The 23621-nt window shown below is 36.5% G+C and overlaps 1 protein-coding gene across 1 annotated transcript in view; it reads right to left on the reverse strand.

The window, feature by feature from the left end:
• Positions 1 to 21346, reverse strand: part of LOC103803655 (potassium/sodium hyperpolarization-activated cyclic nucleotide-gated channel 1) — a gene marked incomplete at both ends in the record, with an annotated part of 130400 nt that extends 109054 nt beyond the window's left edge. Inside the window, one exon of the mRNA XM_009076226.1 lies at positions 20923 to 21346. Coding sequence (XP_009074474.1) covers positions 20923 to 21346 — 424 coding nt within the window. The remainder of the gene's footprint in view (positions 1 to 20922) is intronic.
• Positions 21347 to 23621: the final 2275 nt, after the last annotated feature.

A 23621-nucleotide genomic window follows, 5' to 3' on the forward strand; every position in this document is an offset into this window, starting at 1 on the left:
TAAAACAGTAAAAGCATTAAGATTCAAAACCAAGTTCAGAAACTTGGATTAAAAGCAAAGAGATATAAAGAGACAAAATGAAAGTCCAGGCTGAGGACACAATTCTCATTATGTCCCTGGAAGCATGGATTGGAAGCACTCCAAGAGATCAGACTGTCTGAAGGTGGGATTACCTACACCTACAGCATTTACCTGACCTGGATAGACCCAAGACAGGATCCTGTGGAACGCCTCTTGTTATTTATATATATCTTTGAAGCACTATTTATTTCCTAAGGTGCTTTTTTTTTTTAAGCCCATTTTGTTTCCATGCAATCATACTTCACCTACATACTAGTGTGACGTCCAAGCAAATAATGTGTACTCAAATGCAATCTGAAGGACAATCTAAAATAACACCTAGACGATGATACCTAGTGTCAAGTAGAACACAGGAAACTAGAAATGACTGAATTTAAAGCATGGTGGGTTAGTAAATACATCATTTAGCCTTAACAAAATATTTCATTTAGTTCTCCAACTTTACATCATTTTCAGTGTGACTTGCCACCAAGTCAAAGCTAAAAACAGAGCAGAGAGCATGCTCCAGCATGCTCCAGAAATATCACGCAGTCATGTGGTGGCAGGCATATTTTCACTTCAAATAAAATAAAATTCAGTGTGGTTATGTAGATGATATAAAGCCTAAAGTGCCAGATAAATTATGATGGATAAAGTCCCACTAAAGCTGCTGCCTATCTCCTTAGGTTCTTCGAAGGTGATAATAAAACATCAAAATACATAAGGTTTTATGACAGCCCATACAGCTTAATTCTGACTTTCAACTTGAAACAGTTTCAATATTTTTTTAAAAATTGCTATCTACTTCTTCTCCTAATTCTCTGAAAACCACTCTGATATGTCTTCTCAGAGCAGCCAAATACAAACCATTGGGAGTCAATGCATCACAGATTCAGAATCATAGATCATATAATACCATGAGCTGGAAAAGACCAAGGAACATCAAGTACAGCTCATGGGTCTGCACAGGACACCCCCAAAAATCACACACTTAAGGGACTACTAGTGGCAGTAGTTTTAAGATCAATATACCTAGCTTTTATATAATTCTTTAGTAAATTAATTACTTCATGATCACAGAGGTGGACACTTTTTCAGACTGAAACACTAGGCTCTGTCCCACAGGTTGCATGCCTGAACCACAGTGGTACAGACCATACTGAACAGCTAAACCCTTCACTACTCTGGCCTCTGTGTTTTATTACTTACCCAAACACATCTGTCTCAAGGAGAACGCATGCACTTGTGGGCACAGCATTTAGGATTGTTTTGAACCCAATTTTGAAACAAATTCCTTGGCACATTTAATGGTATCACAAGTTCTCCCAAAATATAATTTCCATGGTAATTTTTATCCTTTCCATATTATTAGCTTTTTACTCTTGAAAAAGCAGGGAAGGTATGGACATCTTAAGAAGAGAAAACTATTAAATAATGTATGCTGTAATTGAAATGTAAAAGCCAGACAGCATCAAGAGTGTTCCAGGCAGTAAAATGGCTTTATCTGTTCCTGAAAATGAGTCACTATATTTCAGCAAATGCATGGTCGCCAATCTTAGTCTGCATAAAAATCTGTTACGGTTTTATGTGACTCAGTGCTAGATCTGATTTTTAAAAACTTAAAATATTTCATATTGAGAAGCACATTTCTTTTGAAATGAGAGTACCACTTCTTCCAACATTTTATGGAGGAGGAGCAAGAAGAAAGTTAAGGAGCTGACAATATTCAAACATGTTGTCTTGTAACAAATGTATATATAATAATGTAAATGAAAAATACAGGATAAATCAAATGTTTAGGTTTTGTCAGCTAAAATAGTCTAGCTTAACTGAAGAATATTCTTCTTGATTCTTCCTGTTTGTCAACTTGACATTACAGTATTTTGTTCCTTTACTCAAGCAAAGAAAGATGTCAAAATCATTAAATCCTTACAAAACAGCACTCCTGACCAAGAGATCATCACACAGTTGTAGCTGATGTTTCTTCAAGTTTTATCTTGAACACATAGAATTGGGGTCCTACTTTCACTGAGGTTTCTTTGTCATCATCCTCTAAATGATTTTTAAAAAATTCAAAACCAAACCACTTCATCTAAGGTGCACTGACCTAATAAATAATCACAAATCTTCATAAGGAAATAGATCAATATAAAAAGTCATAAAGAAATTGTTCCTATATTATCTTTCCTCATGGTTAGATTGCACTCAAGATCTACATGAACATATATACATAATATACATACATGAATCTTACATACAGATCTGTAAAGATAAAAAATTCACAAATATATTTTTCCAAACTTACAAAATTACCTTTGAGGTCATAATTGACAAAAATGAGGTCTGAGTTAACGAAATAACATTGCCTCCTGCGGGGAGAGGGAGCGCTGGGGGGCACAGGATGGAGAGAGAGAAAATAATAATTAGAAAGTGGAGGGGGGGAGAAAAAGAAAAATAGATCAGTCAAAACTTCTGTAAGGATGATGATTCTGTGTCCTGCTATTTTCATGACAAAAGACATTTCCCAATAAATGTGTGCCTCCTTTTCTGTAGCTGCAGGCTGATGAAAGCATACAGACTCTTTTCTGAGTTTTCAAGGTTACAGATATACCTACATTTTATATCTCTTTTCTACCAGCAATCAAATAATATCGAGCTCAACAGAACTGATAACACTTCTGAGATTACAATTATAAAATTTATCTGAAGATCAGTTTGTCTAGATATAAAATGCTAGCAGTAATGAAACATTCCATATCAAAAATCTTGACCACTTTACAGGGTTTACTAGGAATAGAATTATTACAGTGCATTGGCATGGACCATTTTCTCAGCAATGAGCAGCTGTTTTGCAGCAGTGTTAATGTTACCTTTCCATGAGCTGCCAGCACTGACACTTTAAAAGCAATTCTGTCACTGGTGGTTATAAACACCTTAGAGTAATGTGACAACTGTCAAGGCTCAAGAAGGCAAATGGAAAAAAGTTAATTTTCAATGGAAATAAGATTTTTTTTTAAAGTGCAGGACTCAAATTTAGATCATATTAGTTTCAATTTGATACTGAAATTTTTGGAAAATATGCAGACATGACATCTGCTTATCTTTAGGAATGAGTAGGGAAGGTTGTCCTCATCCCAAAAGCCTATACAGCTTCATACAAAGCATAGACATTTCTATGTGCACTGTTGACAGGTCCAAGACATTTTTGCAATGCAATAAAAAACAAATATGAAGGAATTTTCTCCTGTGCAGTCTGGAGGCCAGACCACTTCTCTGAGATAAAAAATAGATGAATTATTTCTTAAGTAGCTGCCTAGTGAACAAAACGGAACTGCTTCAACAGATCAAAAAAGGAGTAGGTAGTCATCTGATAACTGGGACCACTCACTAAGGGGTATAAGAGTATAGCCAGGCAGGGATTTTATCTGATTCTCTTGTGCTCTAGATGACTTATCTCATTTATCGAACATTATTCTTTTTAGCATATTTCTCTCTCTCTCTCTTCCCGCTTTGATGTAAAGTATTCAGATCTGAGGCTTTTCCTCACTAAAGAGCTGCCATTGGTAGCATCGCACTTTCTTTTTTTTTAAATTATTATTATTTTTGGCAACATGAATTGGCATCTGCTGTGAAAGCTCACAATTTGCAGAAAATGCCAGCTCTAATTATCCTAGAGCCTTAACTTATCACTGCCAAAATGAAGGCAAGATTGGCATGCCACTTGGGTGTGTTACAACACAAGGTCAGACATTTCTACTGCTGTTACTGGAATTATCTGCGGTACATAAAAATAGCAGAACAAGAAAAGAAAATCCCTACTAATGGGTAAGGAATATTTAACCATTCAACAGTGGAATTTTCCCCTCACTGATTACAGTAACCTCCCTACTGCCTTCTCACAAAGAACGTAAAAATGTGGACACAATAACATTCAAGCCTAAACACATTAGATACATGGAGCATATAATTGATAACAGGTAAAAAATATATACTAATTTTAAATATCTTTTTCCAAGAAATTGAAGCTCACTGGCCTTAAAACTACCCATCAGAGCTGCATTTTCCATTATTTTTATATCAATCATGGAATTGAAAATAAAAATTTGAATCATGAAGCGTCTTCAAGGAAATCCCAGAGTTCTGCCACTCCACTGGGAGGTGCCAAAACCCTCCTGGGAAGGGAGGGAAACTCCCAGTGTCCTCTCCCTACCTATACACTGACTCATGTGATTCCCTCATAACTGTATCTTGAACATAGACAATCAATTAGTTTAAGACATTATGAACAAAATAAAAATAAAAATAACTCACACCCAACAAAATTTCATTTGTTTTGGAAACTCTGAAAAAGCTCTTTTTGAAATAGTACATAGAGGGTGATATGTCTCTTCAGAGATATAGATTACTAAAAGGACATGGAGCCTATCTTCTATTTAGAATCTGATATATTCAAATTCAAGCCTTCAAATTGTCTTCAAAGTATTCCATATTTCAGCCCTGAAACCTAAAGTCTGTAAAATGCTCCAGAATGAAGGCTGTAGGAAGCAACAATGCTCTGCAGCAGAACTGAATGTTTCCCAACATCAATAAAGCTTGCATTTCTTTAAAAGATCTTTGATAAATAGCAAGAAGCCATACCAAAATAAGGCAATTAATGTTACATACTACTTCTGGAGGAAAAAAAAATTTCACATAAATCAGTTTTAGTTAGCTTGAGAAGTAAGAGTTAAACAACACTGAATTGGCCAACATTAGACAGTGCTCACAGGAACATTAATAGAAAGGAATAGATGATCAGTGAGGCATACAGCAGCTCCCCACCAGCTGCACTCAAAGGCAACAGAGTACAAATCTACTTGCCTAAAAACTGCAGCAGTCTCAAATCTATAGTAGACGCAGGGGACATTTAACACTGGGCTTGATGCGGACACAAGGGAGCAAGACCAGCAGAGCATTAAAAAGGGCTTGTCTCTAACAGCCTATTCAAGTTCTTAAAAACCTGCACCCCGTTAGGTACAGAGGTTGCTGTAACCCCATTGATCTTACAGAAATAAACAGGATAAAAGGATAAAGATGTGTGAATACTGATGGATCAAGGATCTGTGATAGCTAATCTGCACTACAAAGAAAGAGAACATTTTAGCAATCCTTTTTGGTGACTGCTGAGTCTCACAACCTCTTATCAATGGCACACCTAAAATGGCATAGAACAAAGTGAATTTGTAACACTTTGTTGAAGAATGGTGCTATAGCATTCGGGAAATCACTGACAACAATTAAATGTAGGCACTGGTATATATTAAATATCATTCTGGATTACTGTCAATTATGTCAAGGTTATAAACCAATCTGTATTACCCTGAGAATGCCAAACTCCAACTGGTTCCCAATTTAAAAAGTGCTGACTGTCTAAGAATTAGCTGAGAGAGGACAATACAACCTTGTACCTTACAATGCATTTTTACACACCAAGGACACCATAGCAAACAAGCAACTGTGAAGGAAGGGGACTCTTCAGCTGCTTCCTGATTTTAGAAATCTCAGATTTGAAAGTACACAGAGTGAAGGAAAGATGTGGCAAATCAAGAAGTCCAAATACATGTCATTTTTTTTGAAAAAAAAACAACTTTAAAGTTGTTGATGGTGCACGCAATTGGAAAAAAACACCTCAGGTCACAGGAGAAGTGCATAATTACAATGCAATAAAAACGGAATTTAATTTGAAGAAATTGTGAACGGCAAAAGAAACACTAACTTACAACAGATAGAATAGCAGCCTTTACTGATGCTGGTGCACTTAGCATGACAAAAAGCTAGAGTGCCTGGCAGCAAACATGGTATTATGAATTACAAAGATGTTCTTTAGGGTGGACACACATTTTGAAGAACAGTATAAAATAAAAGATATGCTATGTCAGGCATTTCACTGAAGTTATGCATATTTTTTTGCTTTAGCCTTTTTTATGGTGTACTTCATTTTTCTGAGCCACTTTGGCTTACTGTTTCTTCTTATACTGGTTAGATATGAGGGCAGTAGATGTGTGTATGCTGGACAAACTTTTATTTTTTTTCAGTTATCTCATCACACTTTCAACCAGGAAGTATATTAAGCCACCAAGTTCTGACAGAGACATGCCTTTTTTATGCATTACAAGAAAACTTCACATTGAACACTTAAGGATAATAGACTTATTAAAATGCACTATTCATTTGAAGATTTTTTTTTCCTAAACTAGTCACAGTAAGTAGAAGATTGAAAGTCTAGTAATGGGCCAAATCATCTGATGCTTTTGAAATGCCTCTATCCATTTACGATTTACTATAATTGATTTTGTTCTACCTACACAGTCACTAGTGAGCTGAACTCTTCTCCCCGTACTCCAGAAATCTATGAGAATTCTTTCAAAGAGGATAACACAGAACACATAACTCTGTTTTTCATGTACGAATACTTGATGTGCCATGGAAAACATTGTGAAGAGACAGAATCCTACTTAATTATTCTTTCCCTTCTATTTTAGAAACACTGTGAGAATGTCATCTATATTGACTGAATGTTAGCAGCATCCCTGCAAAGCTATGACAGTCATAGAACCGACTATGCTCTATACTTAAACTAAACATCAACTTTAAAATGAAAGTCAAAGAAGGTCAGATTTCTGGTCCACATTCAAAAGAGCTTTTTCAGAATACATATCTATTTTTCCGCTTGCAAATGAATGGCATGGATCACCAAGGCAAGACTTGAGAAGACTCAAGTTTCCACTGGTAACATAGAAAATTCTCAAATTTTCACTGGTGCCACCTCACTGAATTCAGTTGAGATGAACTTGGATAGCTGACTTCAAAATATTAAAAGGTAAAACTAACCAAGCTCCACTTTTCATTCTCTTCAGATCATACACCTTATTTCTCCCGCAGACAAGTAAATTCTCAACGCTATCACTGGCCAGGAGCTTGAGAGTGGATCTAATAGCCAAGCCTAAGAAAGTCCCTGTTTTGAAGTGTTTGCTCTCCAGTGATTAATGGGTGTCTGGGCTCCTTGCCCAATCTTTGGAAAGAGATGGACACTTCAGATGGTGCTGCTAAGAGACATAACGGGGAACAAAGATCTGCTGACAGCTAGTCGATGGGAAATGTCAGAGCTGCCCTCTGTGTCATGAAACAGTCATTCCACAAAGCCCACGTCACCCATGTTGCCTCTCTGTTGGTGTGAGTGCTCCCACCAGGAGGGCAGAGCCACCTGCTCCATTAGGCACTCAGTCTGGCACAAGCAATTGCATCAGGTCAGGTAGGGCAGTGTGCCAGTGCCAATTTTGTCCCACGCCAACCCTGCCAGAAGTCCTTCAGAACAAAGAAGAAAGAGATTCTCTTCTTCACCACATTAGTGGATGCTACAGTGCACTTCCTTGTGTTTGCTTCCTTTTATAAAATAAAGCACTGATACTACAGGGGAAAATTAGTAACAGGGAATAAACTTGATGACTGGAAGAACTGCATTCTGCAGTTCTCATCTGGGATAGCTTGCAAAAGTACTCATTTAACTCAGCAAATATGACAAGTTTAGAAAACCAGTTTTCTCCCTTTTGTTTCCAACTGCATAAAAGAAACCAAAGCATAAGTCTTCTTGGTATGCTTGTATGTACTAGCCTAAGTAAAAACTGTCATTAAAAACTGTAAAAACTCTCATGTTTGGCATCTCCAGCTACAAACTTGAGAGACATGGAGCTACTAATCCAGTAGCAGGCTCCAGTCCTCCAGAGTCACGGCTTGCAAGCACAGAGCACAGACTTTCTGTCTTCCCAAGACACTTAGATGATATAAAGGAAGAGGTGTGGGACTGAAAACATATTGGAGGACAAACATCTGGGGACATATTTTTCAGACTGAAAAAACAGGCAGAGGTCATTCGAGTACATCTGTAGCTCAATTTAAAACTGAACTACAGTTTGATCAACTTTATCCATAAACATGAAAATGCTGAAAAAATATTTAACATATCTATATCTCAGTATTCCTAAATCAGATTTTCAAATATAAATCGTTTAGAGAAAGAAGAATGTCTGACCTCAAAATAGTATCTCAGTAGTCTGCTAACCTACTGGAATACTATACAGGCAAATATATGCAAAAGGAGAGGGGGAACGGTGCAAATGCTGCACTTGCCACAGTTCAGTCACAAGCATCATGATCACAAAAGCTCAGATCAGCTGCTGCCTAAGCCTGTCTGACAGGGTCTATGCATCTGACTCTACTGAAGAGTACTTCAGGTTGCTAGAAGCCTGCTTGTCCACCTGTCCCAAACTGCCCTAAGCAGTTCAGGCAGCCAAAGACTCATAAACATTCAAGAATCAGAGCAAGGAAACTAACTGGGCTTCATGGGCAGTAAAAATATTCCTCTGTAACTTACTATTTATTCAATTATTATTATATTATTACTGGAAATCGGGAGAAGCCTGTCAAAACTGGAGTCCCAAAACACACACACATATTAAAAGATGGTGGCTGTTAAGAAAAATGGAGAAAAATACTTAAGCTGAGGCTAGTTGAAGCCTACAAAATCTTCAAGCAGTCATGACAGAAAATATCAGACATTGTGATTTCCAGTATAAGTTCTCATAGTGTCCAAAATTGCCTAAACCATACATAGGTGTGATTTCGGTGAAAATCTGTGATTGTTTCCGTAATAAGAAATATTAAAATATGGTCAAATAAAATATTTACACATAAATTTAATAAAAGCACTATTTAGCAGTCTAAGTAGAAGTCACATGAAGCATACTTTCTCTCTTAGAAATTCAGAGAGACATTTTCTTGTGAGGTGCCACCAGTCTTATTTCCTTTTCTTCACACTGATCCTGCTGAGTATTTGCAATGACAAGAACATGGTCAGGAGAGAAACGTTTCCAGCCACAAACTGGATGTCAGAGAAGTGGAAGCAATTCAAACAGGTATGTGATACTAGCAGCCATATCACTTAATAATTTTCACATAGTTTAAAGTAAAAGATGGTAGTCATGGAAAATATGACAGATGAGCTGTTTGATACTTGTTTTCAAGACAGCAGAGGCTAACAAGAAGGACCAGTTATAAAGAAAAATCTAATTTACGAGCATGAGATTGTTTGCCCCTTCTCTTGCCAAATTTTTTATTTTTTTCCAGTCAGCTCCTCTTCCCTAGGTTTAGCACGCATAATGATTAATATAGTATTACATTTTTTACTATATTTAGCACGTAACATAGAGCTAGAAATGCACTGCTGCTCCAAAAATCCTTACTGTCAAAAGATCAAAAAAGGTGAACTAAAGGAAAAGGAGATTCCTCAAACATGTATAATAATCCTGAAATACAAGCTTTGAATATCTCAAGCTATACCTCCTTCATGACTCATCAAAAAGTTATGGTTTTTTAATTGGCTGGGAATGATTTTGCACTGCTCAGATGAAAATCCACCACAGGGCTAAATTTTCTAATTCTAAATGAGCTGATAAGCTTCTACTTCTAAAGAGCATCATTATATTCTTGATATCAAGGGGAAAAAAACCCAAAACAAACAAAACAAACCAACAAACAAATAAACCCAGAAAAACAAACAATCATCAAAAAACCCCACCCCAAACAAAAAACAAAAAAAACCCAAACAAAAAAAAAACCAAAACAAACACAAATGTTTAGAGAAAGTGGAAGGAAATCCATGGGACCACAGTCATGACTCACGTAGGGCTCTAAATTTCAAAACAGTTTAAATGAATGGAGAAACAAAGTTCTGTACTCAGATAATTTAAAAAGAACTGAAAATGTATTTTACAGATTTTATATGATTCCTTTTGCATTTCAGTGCTGAATTCACAAACCAGATATTGAACTATTATTTTTTCATTGTCTGTTCACAACTTTGGAAAAGAAACTGATTTGCTACATGAGGCATCTTAAAATAGGTAAGAGTTAAAATAAAAATATTATCTCTATAACACATAATGCCCCAAATTTATGCTAGTGTACTAACACAGCAGTTTTCAATTCTTAGCTCATCCTAGGTTGATCAACACAAACACATGTAATTTTAAAATTACAGTGTAGCTGGAGAGTTCATGTCTTCAGCTGTTTTTCAGAACATGTTCACTTTACACAAAGTATAAATAGACACCTAAAAAGGGGGTGAGAGAGTTTTACGAAGGCAAAACACAAAATTGTCACAATTCCTTTCTCAACCTACAGAAGACTAGGAATTGGCTTAAACTGACAGCATGGGAATCGCTGTGCCACAAGGACAGCATCCAGCATAGCTGCTGTCAAATGCATCCACTTCTGAACACCCTGCTGAGGTTTTCTTTAAAAAAAAAGTGCTTCTATCTCAAATATAAACTTACTTAACCATTAAACAAGGGTTGACAGGAACTAGTGATTTAATCAAATATGATAACAAACAGAATAACAGTATCAGTAAAAATCTTGGTGTTGATTAATCTTATTTTCACTAGCTTCCATCTAAGTAACATTGGGAAACCTAAATGAAAAGGAAGAACACAAGTAAAGTTCTACTGGAATTTGTTTTATAACTATTTTAAAAGTCTTTTCATGGATTTGTTTTAATGAAAAAAAGGCACAGTGTTGATATTGCTCCTTGACTACTTCATGCAAACCTTTGACATCTTCATTTCTAGTGCCTTGCATTACCATGCCAATTAAGAACTCCCACAAAATAGACTGATTCTTTTTTAAAATGATTTTAGAAGATCAATAATCATACATATTTGTGATATGCAGACATTGATAGAAACATAAATAAAAAAACAAACAGGGCTAAGCTGTGCATTAAGTTGCCAAAACTGACAAATACGAAAAAGGAAAAAGAGAAAAACACATTTTTGGTAGAGGTTGGTTTTGCCATGGGCAAAATAAAAAAATGATAGGAAAAAGAGTGTCCATATGACTGATGCTGAAGGAAAAACAGTGTTTCACCTAGTTCACTGGAAAGACTCTGCAAAAAAAAATTTAAGTTACTTGTTTGGGTTCAGTGCTTTAAAACTTCACGGTGATCAAAACTATGCAGCAGTTCTAGAAGTTATCCCTTGCCTGCAGAAATTACATTTCAGTTGCTTTTTTTCCTCATTTCCTTGATAAAACGTATCTGACATTATATTTCCCCAGCTGGAAAACAATTCTCATGTGGGATGCCCAGCCATTTTTGAGACAGATGAAGACATAATTCATGTCTTTGGCTGAGGGAAAAATCGATCATCGTGATGAGAACTACTACAAGGTTTTCAATAATGTGCTTTGGAAATCCCACAGGAAGGTACTCTTAAAAAAGTTTCATTTTAAATTATGCACAGCAATGTTTGCTCTACAGTTTTGAGTTTTGGCCATAAATTTTGCATGCCACAATCTTAAAAGTATGAACTCAACAGTGATTCACATAGATATGTGCACACACATTTTTCTGAACTACCATTGCTCTCCCATGTTTTGTGGTTGTTGCTACTGTTTGGATTTTTCTTCTTGTTTGGTCATTTTTGAGGAGGGTTTTGTTCATTTGGGTGGTGTTTTTTACATCCTTCCTCTCTTCTGTAGGCAGTCCAATTATGCAAGGCCCATGTTTCTGGCAAAGATTACAGTAGTTATATCATAATTAGCCTTCAGGCACTTTTAGTTTTTCTACAGATGGTTTCAACCATGCATATAGAGGGAGAATGCTCCCATGCTATACAGGCTTCTACTCTCACAGCTCCTCACCTGGGAGCGCCCACTTGGATTCAAAGCAGGATCTCCAGTGTTGCACACCATTTTGTCACACAAACCCAAGATTGAAATGACACCAAATAGATTACATGGGAGCAGTTTCTGTCAGGTCAATAACAAGTTGAAACTTTTACTGGAAAGAAAGGCAGTGCATCTGCAAGGCACTGTACTAAGTTGAGCAGAGGTATAGTTAAGCTTATTGCTGTTGGTTCTGAAAGCAGAGAGGATGGGGGGAAAAAAGATGCTTTCAGAAGATAATAAGTAACAAAGAAAATACTGTAAGCCTAGACATAGGAAAAGGCAAAGCACTTTCCTGTGCTAAGAAAGGTGAAATTGGTGAGCAATAGAGCATGTTCCCAGTGCAGTATGATAAGAAGACACTAACAGTTCAACCACAGCCTTCACTTCTGCTTGGAAGCAAGGAGCTCTGACAACCTCTAAACAAGGTTGTTTCCCTCTTTTTCCAAGACAGACCTGTTTTTAAATCATACCTTACGCATGTTAGATAATATCACAGTTATTTGGAACAAACTTCATGAAATTCAGCTTGGAAATAACTCATTAAATACAACTTTTAACTGGTACAGCCATTTCCACACTACTATCTCAGTTCCTCAACCCTCCCTAAATAGGTTGACACAGTTGCATCTTACTCTCTAAATGGCTAATTCAGACCATTTCGTCCTTATAAAGCAGACCCTTGTTCCTAATTAACTACTAAAATGCTATTCCATTGTCCTCAATGGGAGCCATAAGAACAGAAACCTACTTAAACAAGTAGTGTCCCATGTATTTTATTGTACTAGAAGGTAGTCAGATTAGATCAAAATCAGAACATGATCCTCAACCTATCAACATGTGGTGAATTCTGTATCATTTTAGTCCTGACCTTATTGAATAAAATGCCAAGATGAGTGAAGGAATTTGACACATCGGGGGAATAAATAATATACACAACAATGCACAGATAGTCCTACCCAGAACATGTTCTCCAGCTATCTCCCTTTTCTACCTTTCAGACCTTTCTGAGATAACTGAGGTAATGCTCTCCTACAAAATCCCACAAAATTCACCATTACACCATTCTCCATATAAGAGAACCAAGAGAATACAGTGGTGAGTTTGGGGATTTTTTTATTTACAAAGCTGTTAACTGCAACGGAGAACTTTCTCTTTAAAGTAGAACATAGAATTACACCGACTTAAAATCTACTGAATTATCTTTCCACCCTTTAATAAATGATTATTCAATTTAAACACTGAAATGCCCCTTGTAGATGAATGTTAGGAAAATGCTAATGTTTATCTTATCTACCTCCTACACATACACTTTCCTAATTTATTTTTCCTGTATAAATTGTTCCTCACCTTTCAGTTAGTAATGATGTACTGGAAGGGCATATTGTTGCTTTCTCTAATAGAGATATCGATAAATACCATGTTAAGTATTATTACAGTGGATGATAAATCTCCCATTTCAACTGATAACTGGCCATATTTTACCAGGCAGACTAGCAACCAAGCTTCAAATTTGGGTTTTAGGAATTTCTTGTAAGTCTTTTTAAAAATGGTTGAAATGGTCAAAATGTATCCCTAACAATTTTTATAGATGACTAACTCTAACAGCCACATAAAGAAAATAACAAAACCAATTAAATTCTTGTGCACAAGTCTAAGGTGTTTATTCAACTGAGTTCTTTACCTGGAAATATCTGTGGGTATTATGCAGACAACCAAAAATGGGAAGGATTTTACAAGGCATTAGCGACAATGTGAGAATATCTTTCAGTTGAGTAAGTTAGAAACGTAAACAGTCATTCTATACTGGTCACTGTTAATAAAGAGCTGAAAATGCAGAGATACCTGAATGGATTGTGTTTAGCCTGCAAAGCACAAATCTAAAATTGTTATTCTTGTGAAACTTGTAAAATTTCTAAATTTCTAAAAATGCATTGGAAAAGAACTGCAAAATCCCATTCACATGTTCACCTTCTGTCTTATCACTGAGGGAACCAAAAGGAGCTTGTAATACGTGCACACACTGTGGGAAGGACTGCAGTATCGCAGTGTCCGAATGGTGAACCATGATCCAGACTGCAGTCTGCCCAAACAGCTCTTTGGCCGTCATCACCTTCTCTGACGGCTCTTCAGCTCCAGGGAGGGAGCAGGATGATGTGTTGAGTAGCCAGCAGCTCTGTCTCACACGAGAACTGAACATTCCTGACCTCCTCCCTTGCCTGACATGGGGTGTATACATCAGGCCATTAAACTGTGAAAGCTAAGTGTATTAAAAGCTTAGGATGGAAGAATCAAGCTGTTTTACAAATCTGTGGTCAGGTGTACTGTGTGCAAGCTCCAGCAAGTGCAAAAGAATGAGCTATCTCCATAATGGCTTAAAAATAGTGGTCAACAAATTAGACTTCAAAAAATTATTCTAAAAAACTTGTGTTACACTTCAGTGTCAAAGACATGCTGACAAGAGTTCTGATCATTTTCAAAACTGCTTGACTGGCATTATCTAGAAATGTTACTATAAGGGTGAACCCACCTTCTTGGGTCTACAGCCAAGTCTCCCAGCCACTGGTTCATTACCATAGAAGCCAGGCAAACACTCATACAAAGAAGAAAACATTATCTTCCAGCTTTTGAGTTCAGGGAAATTTATCTCAGGCTATGTTCTACATTTCTCTGGTTTATCTCCCAGGGAAAGCATCATCACCACACAATTACTCTCCTGGCATAGGCACACAAGAAAGGCAGCTCAGTTTGCACAGTCTTAAAATGGGGATAGAAGGATGAAGCAAGAAACTTTACACTCATAACACTGCCTATTTTCTCTCTAGGGAGATGGATTCTTGTTTCCATGAAAGTGATTATGTATAGGTCATAAAGTAGGAAATTAAAAACCAGAATACTCAATGTCTTGCTTGCATTTCAGTAATTGCCTTCTCTACAAATGTGCTGTTCTCTTTCTACAGCAGTATTCTATTATAAGGACACCATAGATAATAATGCCTTTTAATTGTCTCTATCAGTGATGTATATTTTCCTACTGTTATACAGAATTCAAGGGTGCAAAATGAAAATTTGAGGTTTCGTCAGTGATATTTTATGGATGTATGCTTTAGCTGCAGTGATACATACTTTTCTCAAATAAATAATTTTCCTTGAAATATACACACAGCTTACACGTCTAACGTTAAAATATGCGTAATTTCTTGTAAACAGAAAGGTTTACATGAAATGAGATCCATCATAATTTTCCATTTGGAACACTACCAGTTTTGTAAAGATTGTATTAGGTGCTCTGTTTAGCAAAGCACAGACAATACACTTGTCATTTACAGGACAGAGAAGAAAAATTAAACAGCATTGTGGCTCACATATCTGTATGAGCCTGATTTTTGCTCTTATGAAGATGTTTCAATTCACATGTTCATTCATATTGTACAACACTTTATTTTAGCATTTGTATCTCACCTTCTTACCTTATTTATGTAACTTACCTTGAGTTCTACCCACATGCAAAAATTACATTTAATAAACTAGAACTACATAGTCAAGGCATAATATCAACAGCCTCAACAGTCTCAAAAAATCTGCCTTTACGCTCTCTAATGGAAAGGGAAAAGTGGTCCAGATTCTGGCTCTATAGTCTGTAGATCAAATACTTTGCTGTCATACAGACAGACTATCCATTAGCCAACATCTCAACTGAACTAGTGAGAATACCAGAGCTGCACATCTTCCCTAGGAACAAACTAACAGCCCAAACAACTCCCAGGCACACAGGGAACACAATCCCTCTGGGGAACTGGGCTGAGCAACACTCTGCTCTGATGCAGCTAGAGAGCTCATCTACTACTACATCTATGCTGAGCAAGGAACAGTCTTAGCTTTTTTAAATTCAAACTGCAAGCACACAGCATGGTGGGATTTTTTCCCTGTAGGTTACACAAGAGGTTGAGCTGGTCAGCACATGTCAAGCACACATGACCACATCTAGTCATCATGAACTGGTAGAGAAGACTGCAGAACAAAACAGAACCCTCAGGCAAACCTCACAGGCGTCTGAGATACAGCCCAGCACAAAATGGAAGTCAGCTGTGTAATACATACACGAGCATGTATCTGCACACTAAACAATATTAATAGTTCCCCACTGTTTGCATATTTACTTAGTCCTGCTAGGGAACACTTCTTGGGCTGTGGGGAGGGGAGGCAAGTGCCAAACAGCTTGGGCTTTTGATATTTCTCCTCAATGCATGCAACATGACCCCAACTACAGGCTTTATGTAGGAGGACATAGAAAAAATGAGGGGCAAAACTTGCATTCCTCTTCTCTTCCTGTAGAAATGGCGATTTTCTCCTACTTCCATCTTCTTCACGATAGGAAGGCAGAAGACATCAACACTGAGGCTTTGTTGCAGAATTCAAAGACTTTGTGCCAGTAAAAGAAGGTGGACTCTTCTATGTCTTCTTTCCCCTCAAGTTACTTAACAAATATCCTCCCCTCACTCCTTGGGAGACAGACAACTCACATTGAGTTGATATACCTCTAAAAGGCAGTAAAAATGTGTGTTCTACTTTAAGCTGATTTACTTCAAAATTTCCACTCAGCCTGTACTGGTGTGCTTATTAGCAGCACTTGACTGACAACTTCATAGGGCCAAGAAAATATATTTTAAACTATCTCCTTGGGGGGCATGAATTAAAATTGAATTAAAAGAAAGAAAAATATTATGGCACCTCCCATTTCCAAAAAAACATTAATTTAAACAGTTAAACTATGCAACACCATTGACAGAAAACCCTCATGTCTTGTAGACACAGTCCTGCTAAAATAAAATAAATTTAATAACTCAATCAGTAAAGTGAAGTGTTTCCATCCAACACTACCAAGTACCCTCCCAACACATCATCTCTCCCTTCACACACTTCCCCAGTCAGTGACCTAGAGGAGAGATAAGAAACCTTGACTTCTCACCTGGCTGTAGGAGAAAGAAAAAGTTGTTTGATTTTCATATGGGGGACAAAAGTCATTTGTGTACCAATCACAGAAACAGCAAGCTACTGAAGTAGGCGTTGTCTTCTGTTGTCTTGATAACACGTGTTCTTTCATGACAATTTTATTCAGGAAACAGTAATGATTGACTATCACAGATTTATAGTATGTGTTTTTGTACTGTTGGCAACAAACAGAACAACAAGGAGAGGACACCTAGTGGTGGTATGTGATACTCACGGTCGGTACCATGGAAGCAACAGATGAAATCTTTAATGCAGGGCCTGATTTGCAAACCTATTAAACACTTAATTTTTAGGCACTGTAGTAAGACTTAGCATTCCAAAAAGCTTGGATCTATGAGCTTTTCTGAAATAGCATTACTGTGATTATTACAACTAAAACATAAAAAAGTATAATAGAATATGTTGGTGTGATACACTCAGAAATATGTTTCATTAAACACTAGAGCTTTATCAACAGCTAGAGCCCTATTGACACCTATGTAGGTTCGTGATACTCAAGAAGATTTGGCAAATTGAAAACCAGATTCCAGTACGAGTTGAACCAATATAAGACATGGCTGCATTTTACAATTATGCATATTTTACTGTATGATTTTTTGGAAAACATAAGCTTTATTGCACATCTTGCAATAAGCATTTGGTCACTTTAAAAATGGTTCTAATTCTACAGAACCAGATATCTCAGAAAAAGAAAGACTCAGGGTACATTTTTAGAAGAACCACTTCTATTTACTCATACATTTGCTAGGTTTTGTTCTGTGATTAGAATAGCTGTAAGCACAGCTATTGAAGTCTGGGTTTTCAGCAGCTTTTGGAAAATACTGTTATTTTTAAAAAATCAGTAAATTAATATCATAGACAAATGTAAAGCAAAGTGGCATATCATTTCACATGTAATGATGCATTTATTTCTAATTGTTCATATCTTTTATTTTTAATTGTTCAGTGACCTATAAGAATATTTAACTAAGAATAACTTACTAGTTGCATGCAAACTTGTGTAAAACATTCAAGGGTCAACAGTTTAGGCAGTCTCATAACACCTGAAGTAAGTAAGAATATAGTCAGTACTTCCTGATTGGTATTTTTAGGAACCTATGCTAAAAGAAAATCCAAAACGAACCCCCGGCCAGAAATAACTGCAAAAGTATAATTTCTGCAATCACCAATTTAAATATCAATTTTTTTCTTGCACGTTATAGTATATAACTTAGTTTAAGTAAGCATATGATCTATTTGCCAACATTTGAGTTTAAAGGACTGGAATATTTGATATTGCAATGATAAAACAGTTTTAGGAAAGTGTGAATTTGCCAATTCAGGAGATTATTTCTTGAAAACATATCTCCTGTCCTTTTCTTAATGTGTTTCTCCCATTTCCACCGAGTTATTTATTTGCATAAGCTATTAACATCAGACTGATATGAATACATCAATCAGATTTCATATATATTGCACCACAGGCTACAGCTGCTCCGCCATAACACTTAAGGAGGAGAATGCTTCTGCAATGCATACATTATTTACCTCAATATTACTCTATGTGGCTGTTAGCAGCTTGATCCTGATTTAATTGATCTAAATGATGTGGAAATGAATAAAGAAAAGGAACCAGGTTTCACCAGTAACATATAAAAACCTTCTACATTTTTGCCTACTCATCTGAAGGTTCAGGATATTGACCAGCTGAAGTCCAGGTACAACACACCTAAAAAGGAAAAGCTCAAACAATGTCAACCTGCCTTTTCTCTTTGAGGATGTAGAAATACCTCAATGGGTTATAACTGCCTTATTTGCATCTTGGTTTGTTCATCAATCAGTTGTCCATGAAGTATCCTCTTGGCACATTATAAAGAATGAGTTTTCTGGCTGTCTTCTGAATATTTTTGACATAATGCTCCTTATTCTGGATCCAAATACATATATTTCAGAATTATCTGCATCCACATTTAAAACCAACATGTCAGCTCACATGCGAAAACTATTAAATCCTTTTGACCACACACAAACAGGCTCCAGTTCTCTGTCAAAAAAAATAGTTAACAGTTCCTCCCTGCTGTCCATGTGCAAACACACACAAGAACAATAATATCAGCTGCAAAGTCTCACTGACTACCCCTACGGGATCATCCAGCTTTTGTTTCCCAGTTCAGTAAAGGTCATACCTACCGAGGTTTTTTAATTGTTTGTTTTAAAACATTATGATGCTCTAACATACATTTTCTCCAAAGCCACATAGGAAAATCCATGACCTCTTTCATTTCTGGTCTCTGTAAAATGCTAAAAAAAAATAGAACCAAACCAAACAAAATCCCCTTTATTCTGGCACACGTTACATTATGGGATTTATCAGAGCCTGATTCAGACTACATATTTCTCTCTGTTTCTGCATGTGAGAATCTTTTACAAAAGCAGACAATGAGTTTTTTGCTGCTTTAGTGCAGGCTCAAAAAAACTCAAACTAAAAAATCCTCCATCTTTTGACCCTCTTTCATCTTCTTGAGAACAGAGTCACATGTTTTACTAGTGAACCAAAGGTGAAGTTGCAATCAAACAACAATTAGCTAAAGATTAAATGGACCAAACACCAACCATTGCTGGTTTGGACCACATACCCTGGTCACTTCTAGTCCCACTTAGTGACCAATTTAACTACTCTTATTTAGAACATCCGATTTCCCTTTGACAATAGACAGAAGAAGGAAATAAAAGGGAATTTATTTCTTTGCCTAGTAGGCCATTATAGTGGCAAGCTAATAACTCCAGCTGCTAGAAAAAATGTCATTGAACACATCCAGAAGGTTGTCTCTGTAAAGCACAGAGAAGACAAAAGCACAGCTTTATGGTAGAACTGCAAAATATGCTTAATCATTTGCCTTAGTTTAGTGAGTACAAAAATACAGTGCTCTATTTCTGTGCAAAAACATGGTTACACTGCTTTAAAGGGAGGCAAAAAGAAGTAGAATTAACCAAATACAGTAATAAAAACCAATTACTATTTTAGGGGCTTTTTGAGAAATAACTATAAATTTATTAGACGTTTGATACTTGGCATCATCCAGCATCATGCCATTTTAAAATGTAATCTGGCATTATTTGTGAGCTGGATTTGCCATTAGGTTTTTCTTAAACCAGAAAGTGCATGCAATACTGGAGATAATCAGCAGAAAAAGCACCAGAAACAGTACCAAATCTTCCTTCCATATCCATTTAATTAAATAAATCTATATCAAAGTAGGTAAATGCATTTATGCAAATCTATTTTGATAGTGCCTCCATGATAATGCTCTACAAAATAATTCTCATTTTGCTTACTTCAAGAAAGGTTTAGAAAATAGCAGTTATTTTTCCCATGGTTTTAGCACTTCTCTTTAAAATATGTTATGATATTTAGAACTACAGAAATGGGGACAAGCAAGAGAGAAAATAACTGAATCATGGTGGTAAGTGCCAAAGCATTAAACACTTCCTAGCCATGAGAATGTCAAATTAGGGAATGCCATAATTTCCTGGAAAAGTTACCATGCCAAATTGGCAGGCAGCAAAACATCATGCCTGGAAACAGTGGAGTTGACACTTTAGACGGCAATGGATCAAAATTTGAACTATCCATTTTTCATAAAGAAGGTCAGTACTTGAACTATTCAGCCTACATACAGCCTTGAAACAATGAGCATTTCAGGACATCTACTCAGTGGTAAATGGTTTCAATTTCTCCTAAATTAGAAAACTACAAATATGTGTTTTAAGTTCTCTGTGAGTAAAGAGTATTAATAAATTTAAGTACTAGTTATCAAACTTCAATATAGATTTAGGTGGTTGTTAAAATTTCTAACTAGGAGTCCATCCATGTTAATTGTGCTGATGGTCCGAAATGTATTTAATGGTCCTATTAGCAGAGAGGAGATAGTTACTCTGTCCTGTTTTTTCCAAAAAGGCCTTTCTACTAGCACCTGTATATAATTATACCAACTGGTGAGTAAAAACTCTATTACATTCTGGTTCTTGTGTAGCTCTTCAGAGAGATCTGTCTAGTGTTGCATAGGAATAAGATCTTAGTGAATGATGTTGTAACCATATAAATCTTACCTCTTCCCACTGGTGTATGTATCTAATCAGTCTTGAAAGGCGCAATAAACGTAACAGGCTGAGGATTTTTGTAAATCTCACAATACGAAGTGCTCTTGCTGTCTTGTAAACCTCTGAATCCATTCCTTTTTCTACAATGAGAAAGATATAATCCACTGGTATTGATGAGATGAAGTCAACCACAAACCAGCTTTTTAAGTAATTCATCTTAATGATTTTAGGGTCCAGTATTATTTCGGAGCTGTCTTCATTTACAGTCCCAGTTCTAAAATTCATGATCAAGTCCAATAGAAAAACAGTGTCTGATGCCACATTGAAAATAATCCATGGTGTTGTTGTTTGTTCTGTGAAGAATGTGATTCCAACTGGTATAATGACAAGGTTTCCAACCATCATTATGAGCATGATTAAGTCCCAGTAAAACCTAAAAAAAGGGAAGAAACAGAATGGTTGACATAATGTGGTAAAACACACTTATAATAATGGTCTCTATCATGCCACTAACTTCATCTCCAGATTTTATTAATGCTAAAAATATTCTCATTGTTTTAACTTGTTCAATATACTAATAGTCAGTAAAGACAAAATAATTTATACATTTTGCTTAATGCCCTCCTTCGCAAGAATATGCATCTAGAATAAAGACAGTAAAGACAGTACTATGGCTTATCACCCCATGGTATATCACACTGTGAAAGGTGTGTATGTGTGGTGCACAGCAGACTTATCCAGACTCCTGACAAAACCTATTCATGGTTTTATGTAGATAAAACTGATGTCTTGTGCCAATCAGAAGTGCTTTTACAATGCAATATTTTTTAAGACTTCTGTTCAAATGGAATGAATCACAAATATCTAATAGATAATATATTAAAAGTAAGTATCTCTTTGCAAATATACTCATACCATTACAGTGCTGGAATAAAATTACAGGAAGAGAAAAAAAAGCACTGAAGCAAAAAATAGAAACAATAATTAGATAACATCAAAACCTTCATCCACTTCTACAACCTTAATTGAACTTTCGTGCATTTTTACAACCACATAGTCTATCTTCCTTCAGAGCTAGCTAAGAAGTTTGAGCAGTAATAGCTGGAATTTGCATAGTATAAAATGGGTACTGCATTTCACCATTTTGCTCCAGAAATATCTAAACGCTCCCCTCTAACACTATTAGAATGCTACAAACCACTGTTGATACAGATGGTAGAGAACCAGACTTATAACTTTAGTATCTATTACAGAAATGGTGAGTAAAGCCGCCTGTTACACAGAACATACATCTATCATGATGGAAGATTTCCAAGGGACTGTAGTATATACAAAACAAATTTTAGGAAAATTATTATAAATCCTAAATATTAAATCATCGAAGAAAGTGATTCTTATTCAATGAAAGAACTAAAACTGAGATTGACAAAGCCTGAACCCAATGCATAACCTCCAGTTCTGCCAAAGAACATGATCTGGTGAACTAACATGATTTGGAGAGGAACAGAAACCACTCAACAAGAGTTGGCATGGACTCATTATACTTTCTAGAAGACGAGAGGCACCAACGGCTCCAGAACTATCTCTGTTCTCTGTCCCACCATTGCAATGGGGCCTCATGCCGTGAACATGTGATGGACATGCGATGGACATGTGATGGACATGCCACCCACACAACACTTTAGCACTAACTTCCAGGCCACTTCCAGCATACTGACATGCAACAAACACCATCATCGTGGCAATAAACAATAATAGTTTCATTAGCCACAGAGCATGTCACAACCATAAGCTTAATTTTTGCTAGACTTGCACAGAGCATATGGATTACAGTAGATTTCAGAGATTGCTTCCTGTATTCACCAAATTATCATAGAATCTCAGAATGGTTCGAGCTGGAAGGGACCTGAAACTTCATCTAGTTCCAAACCCCCTGCCATGGGCAGGGACACATTCTACTAGACCAGGTTGCTCAGAGCCCCATCCAACCTGGCCTTGAACACTTCCAGGGATGGGACATCCACACCTTCTCTGGGCAACCTGTGCCAGTGCCTCACCACCATCACAGCAAAAAATTTCTTCCTAATATCTAATCTAAACCTACTCTTATTCAGTTTGAAGCCGTTCCCCCTTGTCCTATCACTACATGCCCTTGTAAAAAGTCCCTCTCCATCTTTCTTGTAGGCTCCCTTTGGGTACTGCAAAGTCGCAATTAGGTCACCCTGAAGCTTTATCTCCAGGCTGAACCATCCCAATTACCCGGTTTTATAAACTCCCTTTGTTTCATGTTTATCTGTGGAAATACTTCTGAGTTTACAAATTGCTGATCTGTGAACATAAATAATTAATTGTAACTGTAAAATATGCTAAAGGAAGAGTAGCACGGGATTGAGAGGCAGCACGAGAATTCTCTGGTTTAAAATTATTTATTCCAAGAGAAACCTAGAGAGATTAGGCTTAACTATAATTTGAGAGAAGAGAGTAGTTGGCAAAGTACCTTTAACTGGTACTCAGAAATTGCATGAAACAGACTTTAAAAATAATTCCCTGTGTACCGCAGTGTGATTTGTGTCTTACATATTTTCAGTCTTGCAATAAATGTGAATACTAAGTGCAATAAATACTCAGTTTTATTCCGCTGTTTATGTTTATCATATGATGGAATTCACCATATCTGGCAATAATGTCCCAATTTCTCTTAGCTTTTT

Source organism: Acanthisitta chloris, unplaced genomic scaffold (genome assembly GCF_000695815.1).
Source record: "Acanthisitta chloris isolate BGI_N310 unplaced genomic scaffold, ASM69581v1 scaffold9286, whole genome shotgun sequence".
Classification (NCBI taxonomy): domain Eukaryota; kingdom Metazoa; phylum Chordata; class Aves; order Passeriformes; family Acanthisittidae; genus Acanthisitta; species Acanthisitta chloris.